General features: G+C 31.1%; 1 protein-coding gene across 1 annotated transcript in view; it reads right to left on the bottom strand.

The window, feature by feature from the left end:
* Positions 1 to 13217, bottom strand: part of per (period) — a 56257-nt gene that overhangs the window by 35473 nt on the left and 7567 nt on the right. The window contains exons 3-5 of the mRNA XM_067270416.1: positions 11142 to 11228; positions 10949 to 11060; positions 3227 to 3269 (exon numbers count right to left, since the gene is read on the bottom strand). Coding sequence (XP_067126517.1) covers positions 3227 to 3269; positions 10949 to 11060; positions 11142 to 11228 — 242 coding nt within the window. The remainder of the gene's footprint in view (positions 1 to 3226; positions 3270 to 10948; positions 11061 to 11141; positions 11229 to 13217) is intronic.

Raw genomic sequence — 13217 nt, 5'->3', positions numbered from 1 at the left:
TTTTTCAAACTCAAATATTAAAAAGTAGAGTACTAGTAAAGTTAAAGTTAAACTTTATAATTAGGATTACTAAGATAATAGAGGCATCAGTTTCTTGCTCCAAGGACTTTAGTTTTAGTCAAAACCTCAGAAATTTTTATGAGAGATTTAAAATGGATATTTTATGTCCTGTCTTTTATCACATGACCATCTCTGCTATGGGTTTGCTTATCTCTTCTTGCTTATCTCTACTTTGGGTTTGACCAAATCCATAATGAGCATAAAAAAAGGTATTTTTAATGTCCAAGAACAGAAAGAGTTAAAAAGTAAACATAGGTGTTCTCAAACATTTCAGTTTTTGTCTCTTGTCACAAAAGCAAAAAAAAAAAAAACTTTTTAGGATGATTAAATATTCTAGTTTCAAACAATCTTAAGTAAAATGATTTTTTCCCTTTTTTTTTCTGGCTAATACTCAGAGGCATAGCTACTGTGGAGCAGTTGGAGCAAACTGCTCCAGGTGCACAAATCATGAGGGTGCCAAGTTAGAAAAGGCAATATAAAAACATTTCTAAAAAAGTTTTTGAATTTGATAATTAATCAATTAACTATTAGATTTGAATACATTCGACAATTATGTACACTTTTTAAGTGCTTATCACCTGCATATTTGTTGCGTCATCTGAAAAAATATTCTGGAAGGATCAGAATTATTACAATTGGCATATCCCTCTGACATTTCACGTAGTTTTGGACCTCAACTGCTTTGATTTAAAATGTGTTTTTATATTCAAATAAAAGAAATTACTTCTATATGCAAAGTTGTCAAACTACTTTTAATTCACACCACAGCCTCAAGTAACTTCTCCAACATTATTGCAGAATGCCTGATTTTATTAGCTTTATGGGCAATGACAGCAATAGCAGAACAAAGTTTTTCAAAACTAGAATTAATCAAAACTTATTTAAGAAGTAGCATTTCACAACAAAGTGTTAGCTCAGTCACAAACTATATCAATTAAAAAACAATAGGTTGTCAACTTGATCAGAAGAAAGTGATTGACTGATTTGCAAATGAAAAAGCAAGAAAACAATTTTGAACATTTTTCATGTATTACTATGTATTTCTTATGAAACTAAACTTGTATACATTTTGTCAATACAGTTTATATCATATGTAGTAAATATTAGGTACTCTGTACTTAAAAAATTATATTTCGTTTTATTATTATTTTTGTATTTATTAAATTGAATATCTTATTGTTGAAATGCCTCAAATCTCAAATAAATTGTTATTAAGTCCAATTGTTATTGACCAAATCCATAATGGGCATATAAAAAAGTATTTTTAGTGTCCAATCTCAAATAAATTGTTATTAAGTCAATTTATTGACTTAATAACAATAATGACCTGTAATTAGCCATTTAATGACCTGTATTAATCTCAAATAAACTGTTATTAAGTAAGGTTTTAAATCAAAATAATTAGATATATGTTTTTGAATTAAATGATCAAAATAAATTTCGCCAGACCTCTTCAGAGGAACAAGGGGATGCACTGATTCTACTTGCTCCAGGGTGCCGAATATTTAGCTACACCACTGCTAATAATTGTGTTATCTCAACATTACTATCACTTCTTATCAGTTCATATATGCAAGATATTCAAAAAGCAATTTATTAGATGGTGTTGAGCAGAGCAGGCTAAACATTTGCAGTTATCAACATTTTCTTTATATTATTTTCTTACTATTTACTTAAAAATATATGCTAAACTAACAGAAAAAATTTGAAAAATAATCTAACCTATTCAACTCAGATTTGTCCAATTTTTCATTTTGATTACTTGCTAGAAATAAAGTGAGAAGTTTTGTCCTAATGAGTACATTGTTATTTGAATTCCTGTCCTCATTTTTTGTTAATTTAAGTACTGTAACACCTTACTTTACATGTTTTGGTTAATAATTATAACAATAATATTTTTCCAGGTATGAGGAAATTAAAGTATGTTGAATTGTAATGGGGGAGGTGAGGCTGTTCCATCACCTGTTATGGTTTAACATTGTGAAAATCTGGCAAACTAAATATAAATAAACTATCAGAAATAGAATAGCTCTGATTTCCCATACTCAATCTCAAAGTGAGTTGGCCAAGAAAAAATGACATTTCATACATAACATTTCATAAATCATCATAAAATATTTCTACCAGTCAAAAATCTGAGTCCAAACACTTCACTTTTTATACTTTTATTTTTCTCTTAGTTTACTGTTGAGAAGGAAAATAACAAAATATCCTCTTTGTTTCAAAAGGTAAAAAATGGAAAGAAATGTGTTGTTAAGTGAGATATAGATTCAGGTGAGTTAGAAAATGGGAAGGTTGAAATTCATAAACAAGAGATTTCAATCTTTTATCATGACATATGTAAGAAGGGAAAGTGTTTATTATACTGGAATTACAGCAAGGATGCAGTTGAAACCTCTTAATTACAGCTGCAATCTCTTGGATATAGGAAGGAAAACACATTTCCCCCAATTACTGAGCTATCATTCAAGAAGTTGCAATTAAACACTCCAATAGGCTTGGCATCAGGGGAAGAAAGTGTCCATCTTTGAGAATTATTCATAAGTGTTTTTTTATTTGTTCTTTCATAAAACAGGCTATTTTTGTAAAATGGAGTTTTGTCTCAGTGTCTGCCACCATTAGCCAATACCTCATTTTAACTTCTTGCATCCTGATATCTACCCAACAGAATCAAGAGACTTTATCATTTCAACACAAGCAGTAAGTTGCTTCCCCAAAGTATCAGTATTTGCTTACACAAAAAAAAAGGAGTTTAAATTGGAGCATCTATTGTATTTCTTTTATCAAATTACTACTCAAACATAACTTGTAGTAAAACTTTGTTTTCTTACAAGTTAAAATCTGAATTTTCAATTTTTAACTAAATGTAATGCAACTACAAGTATTATTCAACATTGAACTTTTATTATTTGCTTTGCATATTTTATATATAATGTGAATGCTATCAAATCTCTCAAAGTAAATTATATAATGTAACTTAATTAGTAAGTAAAATTACTTGGTAGAAATAAAGTTTACATAAATATTTACATTATGTAATGTTTAATCTCACCTTGATATCAATTATAAAAATTAAAATCAAATTTTATTCTACAAGTAATTTAATTAATCAGAAAGTGTATTATAGTATAACTTCTTGTTATACAGATTATAAAAGCAAACTTACCTAATTCTACAATAAAAGGTATATGGAGTTTGTGTAACATTTCCTAATAAAAATAAAAAATGTAATTAATAATGTTAATATCATAGTCAAACAAATTGAATTGGTCTACAATACCACTACTATTAATAATTAAATATGTATTTATTTATTAATAGGAGCAGTAATGTAGCTTGATTTAATCCAGAAATTGTTTAGCATTAAAATCATAGCATAAATAATATATAATACTGTTAACATCTGTAAGCAAAAACAAAACAACAGTGATATAGTACAGGGTAATCATAATTAAAGAGCTTGCACCATTTCAAGTAAGTACACATAAACATAAGTAAGAAAAGGCAGGTAGGTGCAGGGGTATGTAAACAGGTGTGCTAATGACAATTATGTCATAATTAGTCCAATTCTCCTGACTTTAGTAATTTTCAACTTATCAGACTGGTTCTTTTTATTTGTGTGTGTATGCATAAAGTAAAGCATCAAAAATCCAGCCTAATTTTGGCCAGATCTATCTGGATTTTCAAATATGCATGTAAATTAGCATTTTAAATACTGTAAATTTCATATACAGTAGAGTCCTGTACAATGCGGGGATTCGTTATTCATAGGAAATCGCATTATCGAAAACTTGCATTATCACACAATTTATGAAAGTTTAAACCTTGGCCTATAAGTTGAAAAAAAAAACATATACCTCTGATTGACAGAAGATTGTAAAGTGGGTTTCTCATACAGAAATCACATTTGCATATTGATTGCTTGTGTAAAGGCTTTGTATGCCTCGTATAAGGTACAGGTACACGTCAGAGTTTGATCATGATAGAATCGTAACCTGCTGGGACCGTGGTTTATTGTTCTGCACTATTGCTGCTTGAATTGATCCCATGACTGTCATGAGAATATAGAATCAATGGATCCAGAAAGGCCATAGAGAATGCTATGCGGGATCTGAGTGGCCCCTGATCACTAACGTCCGAGAGGACAGACATTTTGTCTGCATGGCCTTGCAGGATTGTACAGCCATGTCAGGTACCCTAAGTCAGGAACTTGGGTTGTTTTCAGAACAAGTGTCTGCAATGTCATCTGCAGCACCACAGATTATCAGCATGGTGACCATTGCTGCAGCATAGACAGGCATGCCTACAATGGTGCGTTCAATGATGAATATGGACAAGGACTGGCATCACATCGTCTTTTCAGACGAAGCTAGTTCTGCACACAGCATTATGATTACTGTATATTCATATATGAAGGCACTGAGGGGAGCGATCATTGCCAGTTCGCTTTCATCATCATCATGCAGGCCTAGCATCTAGAGTGATGGTGTGGGGTACCATTGGGTGCACATCCTGGTCACCTCTTTTTCACATAGCCAGTTATTTGGACAGCTGATGTTACATTTCTGATGTATTCCTGTTGAAAGGTACAAAAGATAGCCCTATCTTTGTACCTTTCAACAGGACAATGGATGACTGCATGTTGCACATGCTGTTCCGACCTTTTTGAATACAGAGGGTGTTTGAATGTTTTCCTGGCCAACATGTTCTCCAGATCTGTCACCAATGAAAATGTCTGGTCAATGGTTGCCAGAAACTGCACCACTCAGCAGCTAGTACAGAGATAAACTCTGGCACAGAGTTGAAGCCACATGGCCTATCACACATGTACTGTACCTGCCATCCAAACTCTGTTCAACTCAATACCCAGGTGGATTATAGCTAGGGTGGCCAGACGTCTGGCTTTTTGCCAGATTGTCAGGCATTTGACTACTCCATCTGGCATCACTTGCACCAGACATCAATTTGTCCTTTTTGGAGCGTGATAAAAATGTGTACAAAAATAGTTCAGTTGCCACTTCAAATGAATTGACGAAGCTGGTTAACGTTTCCAGATGGCTCACACCACTTTGACCCAGTGGCACTTTGGCCATTTTCTTCATTAAGAGGCCAAAGAATTTTCACAAGTGTTTTCAAATTGGTCACAAATGTTTATTGGACGAGGGCATGGCAAGGATGAAAGGTCTAACCAATCATCTTCGAACTTTGGCAAAATAGTGCTCAGTAATGTACAAAAACACTTCTTGCCAACAACAAACTACTGGAAACGGCAAGCATATAGGACAGAAATATAAAACGTAGACAGCCATGCCCTCAGTTTTGTTTTTTAATAAAATACTGAATGTTTATTTCTTTCTCAACATTTGTTACATTGTTTCCATTTGTTACTTCATGTATGGTTTTCGACATTTAATATTATCACTGATTATTGAACATTTCATACATTTATTTTTCCGTTTTTTATTTATACATGTTTGTATAAAAAAAGGAAAGCATGGAATCAACAGGTGCATGGGGTTACCCCCAACAGTGTCTCCTTTTTAGCATTGGGTGATGGCCACCCTAATTACAACTGTTATTTCAGCCAGGACAGCTGCTCTGGATACTGGATTTCTGCATGCTCTGTGCATCAAAATTATCTGTTAATTTAATCATGTCTTCCTCTCATTATACTGTAGTGTACAATAAATGTTTTTAAAAACAACATTTTGAAGTTTGAAAAAATAAATTGTTCAAACTTTAAATGGAACAGAGGACTTAAGCCTCTATAACTCCCTTTCATCTGCCATTGTCTAAACACCACTCTTTAATTATGATCACCTTGTATATAGTTCATACAATTTAGAATAATTTCAATAATAGAAATTCTTATAAATCTATACAATAAAAGGTATATGGAGTTTGTGTAACATTTCCTAATAAAAATAAAAAATGTAATTAATAATGTTAATATCATAGTCAAACAAATTGAATTGGTCTACAATACCACTACTATTAATAATTAAATATGTATTTATTTATTAATAGGAGCAGTAATGTAGCTTGATTTAATCCAGAAATTGTTTAGCATTAAAATCATAGCATAAATAATATATAATACTGTTAACATCTGTAAGCAAAAACAAAACAACAGTGATATAGTACAGGGTAATCATAATTAAAGAGCTTGCACCATTTCAAGTAAGTACACATAAACATAAGTAAGAAAAGGCAGGTAGGTGCAGGGGTATGTAAACAGGTGTGCTAATGACAATTATGTCATAATTAGTCCAATTCTCCTGACTTTAGTAATTTTCAACTTATCAGACTGGTTCTTTTTATTTGTGTGTGTATGCATAAAGTAAAGCATCAAAAATCCAGCCTAATTTTGGCCAGATCTATCTGGATTTTCAAATATGCATGTAAATTAGCATTTTAAATACTGTAAATTTCATATACAGTAGAGTCCTGTACAATGCGGGGATTCGTTATTCATAGGAAATCGCATTATCGAAAACTTGCATTATCACACAATTTATGAAAGTTTAAACCTTGGCCTATAAGTTGAAAAAAAAAACATATACCTCTGATTGACAAAATTCAAGAGTTGTTGTTTGCTTTATTTGTGCATTGTACGGGACTCTACTGTATACTATAATTCAAGTATAGGTGTTCAAGTTCAAGCCAGTATTTCACATAGAATGTATAAATACTTACAAAGAATTCAAATATAGTATAATTTATAGAATTACTATATTTAAACAAAAAATATACTAATCATAATTTTAAAATTAAACAAATTAGAAATTCTGAATGACTGTTAGAACAATAACAAGAAATTATTTATTGTGACATCATCACAATGTCAGACTGCAATTTTTAATCATATTTTTAATTTAAAATATATGCTCTCTACCTCAAATTAGTAGTGGCTTGCCCCTGTACACCATACTTTTCCTGTTAGCAATACAGTCATGCTAGTCATCTAACTCTTTTCAGAGGAAATTTTTGAATTGAAATAATGTGACTTCTGGTTTGCATCAAAAGTTCATAAACAATTAATCTGGACTTCCTGCCCCTAATCTGTTCCCCCAGTTAATCTGTCCATATCTGGTCTTGAATTTCATCTATCTAACACTCTTCTTGAGATTAATGAAGGACAAACAGACAGACAACAGTGGGAATTTACAGATCTACAATTTTTTAAGTTGCAGCCCAGCAATAAAGTTACCATTGAAAAGATTAATGTCCATTTATTGACAACAGAATCTGAAGTTTTGACGCTACAGATTTGACACTTCACTGTATATGTACACAAGGTTATTCTGAAATAAGTTGCATATTCTGGTAAACATTAGTAGAACTAATTACAAACATCTTTAGCCAATACATTAGATGCCATAGATACATTGTTACATCAAAAAATGACAATTAGTGTCACTTTCAGGAGGTAGGTAGGTGGCATTGTGCAGTCTGTTGTTTTGGCACTATCACTGGTACAGGAAGCAAGAAGTACACAGAAAATGCAGCAATGAGACTGCAATAGTTTATTGACACAATGGAAATATGTACAGAATTCACAACATTTGTTCAAAGTGTCCACCATTCATTTCGTTCATTACAATTCCCATGCAGTGTTCCCTTCTCTTATCAACATTGGATCCACAATGAAAAACTGGTGGCACACCTAAGGGACCAAGGAGCCCTGGCCCCTTCCAAAAAAGGAAAACAAACAGTACAAAATTTTCCAAAAATTACAAAAATTGTAATTAAAATTTATTTTTTTATTTATATTTATTGGTGTCTTCTATTTCTATACTATTTATGAATTAATGATGACATAAGGTGAAATTTTATTAAATTCAATAAATTCACATTAAAATTTTTTTATTCATTCATCCCAGCTCCCCAAGAGTAAATCTTGAGTGCACCACTGGTGAGAAATGTGTAAACTTTGGGCAGATAACTTGAAATTGTTCATGGTACAGTTAGTGTCAGTTGTCTCTAGTGCCAAGTGTTGGCACTAGAAACAGCTGGTCTCTAGTTGGCAAGCTTATCTCATATAAACTGCTGTGTGCATAATTTCTACCTTCATAATAACTACTTCTACTTCATAATAACTACTTTCTACTTTCATAATAACCTACCAGCAACTTGCCAGTACCACATTGCATAACAACAATAAATAGGAGATGTGGCAGGACTAAATTCCAATAAATGACCAATGTGCAATTCCAAAACTGCTGCTACCTGCAGTCTGATGCAGTTATCTGTGACACCTAGTTTATTGGCAAAAAATTTCCTTTGTAGTCACTCTAATGTTCCTCAGAATATGCACACTTATTTCAGAATTACCCTGTATATATATTTGGTATAGAAGCTATGTTAAAGTTATTTGAAGATATAAATTTCAAGAAATGCTATTAACTATAATAATAAATTTTGTAAAATATAAAAATATTAATGTTCAAATACAAAATATTGCATTTGTATAAAAGAATTTTTACTCCCATATAAAGTATCATTCATTATCAAAGATAAATACAAATTATGCTAAAATAAATTTTTAATTATTATTAATACATTACTTACAAGATAAAACATAATAATTACTTAAAATAAAAATTGTTATATAATATGTCATTATAAATACAAGTGAGATCATGCACACGGGAATATTTTTTGGGGTTTAACTCTTCCATTTGGAAAGAATTGAAAAATTAAGTATAAAAAAATAATAGAAAAAGCAATAAGCTATATTATGAAAAAATAGTGTGTCTTTTTAAAATCCTGTACATAAGTAAAATCTGGAAAAAAATCCAGAAACTCCATTACATAAGAAATAAATGAGTGCACTTTAATGAAGTTAAAAATCATTATATATGAGATCATTACATCTCAGTTTCACTCACTGTACTATTGTAGAAAACTTCCTACTAGACCATTTGTTTTTCCTGTACATCATTGTTTCTAATTTTTGCTATTGGTCAGTATGCGTAAGTAGTATGGGTGTTGCCAAGTACATGTTTACGGTTTAGCAGAAATGGACTTCTTCAAAAAATAAAAAGAGGGCAAGAAAGAAAGAGGGAGAGAAAGGATGAGTACTTGAACAGAGTAGTAAAGAAGAGAAGAAAAAAGTACAAATAAAAATCATTCAAAATTTTATGTATTATTCAAAGGAATATCAGAGTCAAAGCCCATAAAAGAAGAAGATGCCAGTTGAATAAAAGACTGACAATTCTTATTCATGTCATTGGCACCAATTCCTGTAAGTGAGAAGAAGAGAATGATATGAAGAATGAAATGAAATTAAATGAAAAGAAAGTATTGGCTGATAAAACAACATGCTACCAAACAAAACTTCCTCTTCTTTGATTTCTTTTTCTGTTTTTATTACTAATCTCAGAAAAAAAAATTTGGCTTTGTTGTTGATAATATATTATAATCTTTTCATTACCAGGGAATGCATTCTTATTGTTACAGGAGCTGAACAAAAATCACACTACTCAATTTGTGGCTGATCTGGTATTATGATGGGGGTTTCTTCCTTTTGTAATTATTTTCTACGTGTTTCAAATAAATGCACTTTGATTCATATGATTTGTGTTGCCTTTTTTTTTTGTATTGAAAAGAAATACCCCATCATCCAGATAGAACTACCAAGATATTATTAGCTATGGTAATTTTGTTCATCTAATACATTACCATAAAGCCCACAAATCTTTAACAAGAAACAAATAAAACATACTTGACACCAGATGGTTGAGTAATTAAGCTGTCATCTTACTGCCCTGGGAACAAATCAGTAGTGTAGCAAGGGAGTGTATCATGCACCGGGTGCCACTCGCAGAGGGGCGCCCAAATGGTCTCCAAGACAAACTATATGTGTTTCTGGAGGGGGAGGGGGTGCCAATAAAGTGTCGGGCGCCAGTTATGTTCACTACACCACTGGAACAAATCCCAATATGTCAAAAAATTTTCAGGAATTTTTGGGGGGTGGTCTATCCCAGATATATCAGGTCCCATCCCTCACCATGCTGGAAAAATTAGCCAATTCTTTTGAAGCAAACATCTTTTTTATTTACATTGACTTGACTGAAAATGCTCAAATTATAATTAAAGTTATTTTATGTTTAAAAGAATTATCTTTTATTACTTTCTACATAAAAAAAAGTTAATGTTTACAAAAGCATATTTAATATCTCATATAATCTAATGTGTCTTTCATTTATTTGTTTTTTGCTTATTCCTGTTTTCATTTAAACATTTAATTTGTCAATCCCAACATCTTACAAAAATTCACTTATACATTTTCTTGATTTTTACTTTTAACCAGTTGAAATAAAATACCTTTCAATAAATTTATAAATTGATTTCTGTGTATGTTTCTCAACATCCAATCTATGCTTGTTGACTTTCATAAAGCAGTTGACAATTATGACAGATTTTAATATTTATAATCTTGTGTAATGTAATGCTGAACACATAATAGACTTTGGCATTTATCAGCAAAATTTCTAGAATTCTATTTTAATATTTTGCAGGTGTTCATAATAATGAAAAAATTTGGTAACACTTTTATTAATTTTGTTTCCTCTAAATGTTTAATTATATTTTAAAATAGTTTTGTGGTTTGAAGATGTTCTAATTTAATTTTATTCTACCTAAATAATTATAACAAAGTCAAAACGAGATATAAATTTTCAAAAGATTTTTTTGTGTAAACTTGTCATTATTGTTTTGTGATTTTATAACTAAATAAATGCTAGAATAAATATATATTTTAAATTTATGATGTAATAATTTAAATTTTATTACCAGTAATAAAAAACATGTATTGCTCAGGATTATTATTATTATAATTATTATATACACATATTTATAGTCTATTTAAATATATAAATTATACCATTTTCATTCTCTGTGAAGCAGTGATTAAGACCTTGAGTCAGGTGCTCAGCAAAAGCAATACAATCAGGTGGATATAAAAATTTCATTATACATTCACCAACTAAAACATTCTAAAATACAGTTTAAAACTGATGTTATAAAGTTTTTAATAGAAATTAAATTGAAGAATAATAAAATATAGTTCTTGTTACCTCGGGATAGCCCAGAATTGTCTTAACTGAACTTGTGACATACAGTGTAGTTCCATCTTGAAGAGATATTGCCAAGCAAAATCCTTCCTGATTTTAATAATAAAAATTGAAATTTAAAAATTTTTAAATGCTACTTATAAAATTGAAATTATTATATATAATAAAAATAAATAATTAAATAATTTATATCTACAGATAAGTATCTGATATAAATATGAATATGAATAAACTGTATCATTCTTATAGTGTGACTATCTACCTCTAATTGAAAGTTTAAAGTTAAATTTAAGCTCATTCTTTACTTTAATATGTGCAATTATTAACAAGTTTTCAACTTTTACATTCAACAAAGAAGGGTGACTATAGTTACATAGTTATTACAAAATGACTAAAATAAAATCACGTAGTTACGCGTTGCTCGTACAGTAATGCACAAAATTATGGCTTTCAGTTGCAGTAGCATCATATTAATTAAAATTCTATTTCAAATAAATCTTTCACTTCTTAAATTAAACACAGTATATGATGCAATTCATCATTTAAACAAACTTTTTAATCTACACTAATAAAATCATTATTGTTAGAATTCTTATCTATGAAGGATAAATTATTTGATAAATTGTTGATTCATCCAAAAACTTTTTTGTTTGTTAGCAATAACATAGTTGGAAGGCTAGAACTTCTCCAAATTTAATTAGAGAAATTTTGTTTACTGATATAAGAATAAATTAAAATTCATTTTTAATTGAAGAAACCAACTGTTAAGCTCATTACATTAAAATTATTCTAACTTCAGTGGTTATGGTTATTCTGAGTTTAAAAATACGGGTGTACTATAGATTACTCCCTATGGAATTTCAGGACTTTGATTATATATTTGAACTCAGGGACAGAGACGAGTTCAACGGTACCCTATTTTTGGACCGGAGACGAAAAATAAAAAAGTTATCACACTTTTTAAGTTACCATACTTTTTTAATGCTCTCATGCAGACGGCACCGTAGTTGCTAGTATTGCCATCTTGCGGTAAAGTCTGCAAACCGTGACGTCGGACTACGGTCATCTCCCGGAGAGTTAAATACGCGATACGAGAGCGAAGAGAGCGACGCGACTTCCGATCATCGCGCGATCGCCATTTCGGTTAATGTTACTTATGGCAGCGAACATGGCGGCCCGACTGACCTCTCATATGGGCGCCACCACACGCCGCCATGTGCTAAACTAGTCATCGATTTACGGTAGTTTTTGAACAAAGTAAAAAAAGGAAGGAAACGTCTACTAAAGGCAATTTTAACGGCAAGCCACGCGACTCCCGATTGCGATAGCGAGGCCGACTTAGCGACTCCCTATCATCGCGCGATCGCCGGAAAAAAGTATGATAACTTTTTTATTTTTCGTCTCCGGTCCAAAAGTAAAGTATCGTTGAACTCGTCTCGGTCCCCTGAGTTCAGATATATACCCAAACACACGAAATTCCATAGGGAGTAATCTATAGTACACCCAAAAATACATTTAACATAGAACACAAACTAAAACTGATTCAGTTTGAATCTACTAAATCTGCACTTTATAGGAATCATATATAGCAGTGCTATTCAATCTATGGGTCGCGACTCCAAATGGGGTCGTGGAAAATTACCTTGGAATCGCACTGTTAAAATGTTTGGATACCATTGATATATAGTATTCCGGTTAATTCTAGGGTAACATTAACCAAATTTTGAAATGAAAAGCTCATAGAACACTGCATGGACAATCTATAAAGAGAGACTATCAATACAGGAATAGGGTATATTATTAAATAAAATTTATTTTTCCAAATTACCTCAGTAACACTTAAAAACTTTATTGCAATTCTAATACAGCTCCTTAGAATCATGACATCCTAGAATCAATAATACAGCACTTTTCAATAATCTCTGATATACTGTATGTCAGTGAGAAGCTACTGAAACAACTTGTAAATCTTAAAGTGTGTCAATTTTATCAAAACAGTGTATATTACTAAGGCAAACGTACTACACCTTTAAAGTATCCAGTAAGAAGTTATTATTAGCTTAAAAACGTTTTCGGCTG

The sequence above is a fragment of the Centruroides vittatus genome, unplaced genomic scaffold (genome assembly GCF_030686945.1).
Source record: "Centruroides vittatus isolate TY-2023 unplaced genomic scaffold, ASM3068694v2 contig_371, whole genome shotgun sequence".
NCBI classification, from domain to species: Eukaryota; Metazoa; Arthropoda; class Arachnida; order Scorpiones; family Buthidae; genus Centruroides; species Centruroides vittatus.
The sequence above is the reverse complement of the archived record's forward strand: the minus strand, read 5'-3'. Positions and strand labels throughout refer to the sequence as shown.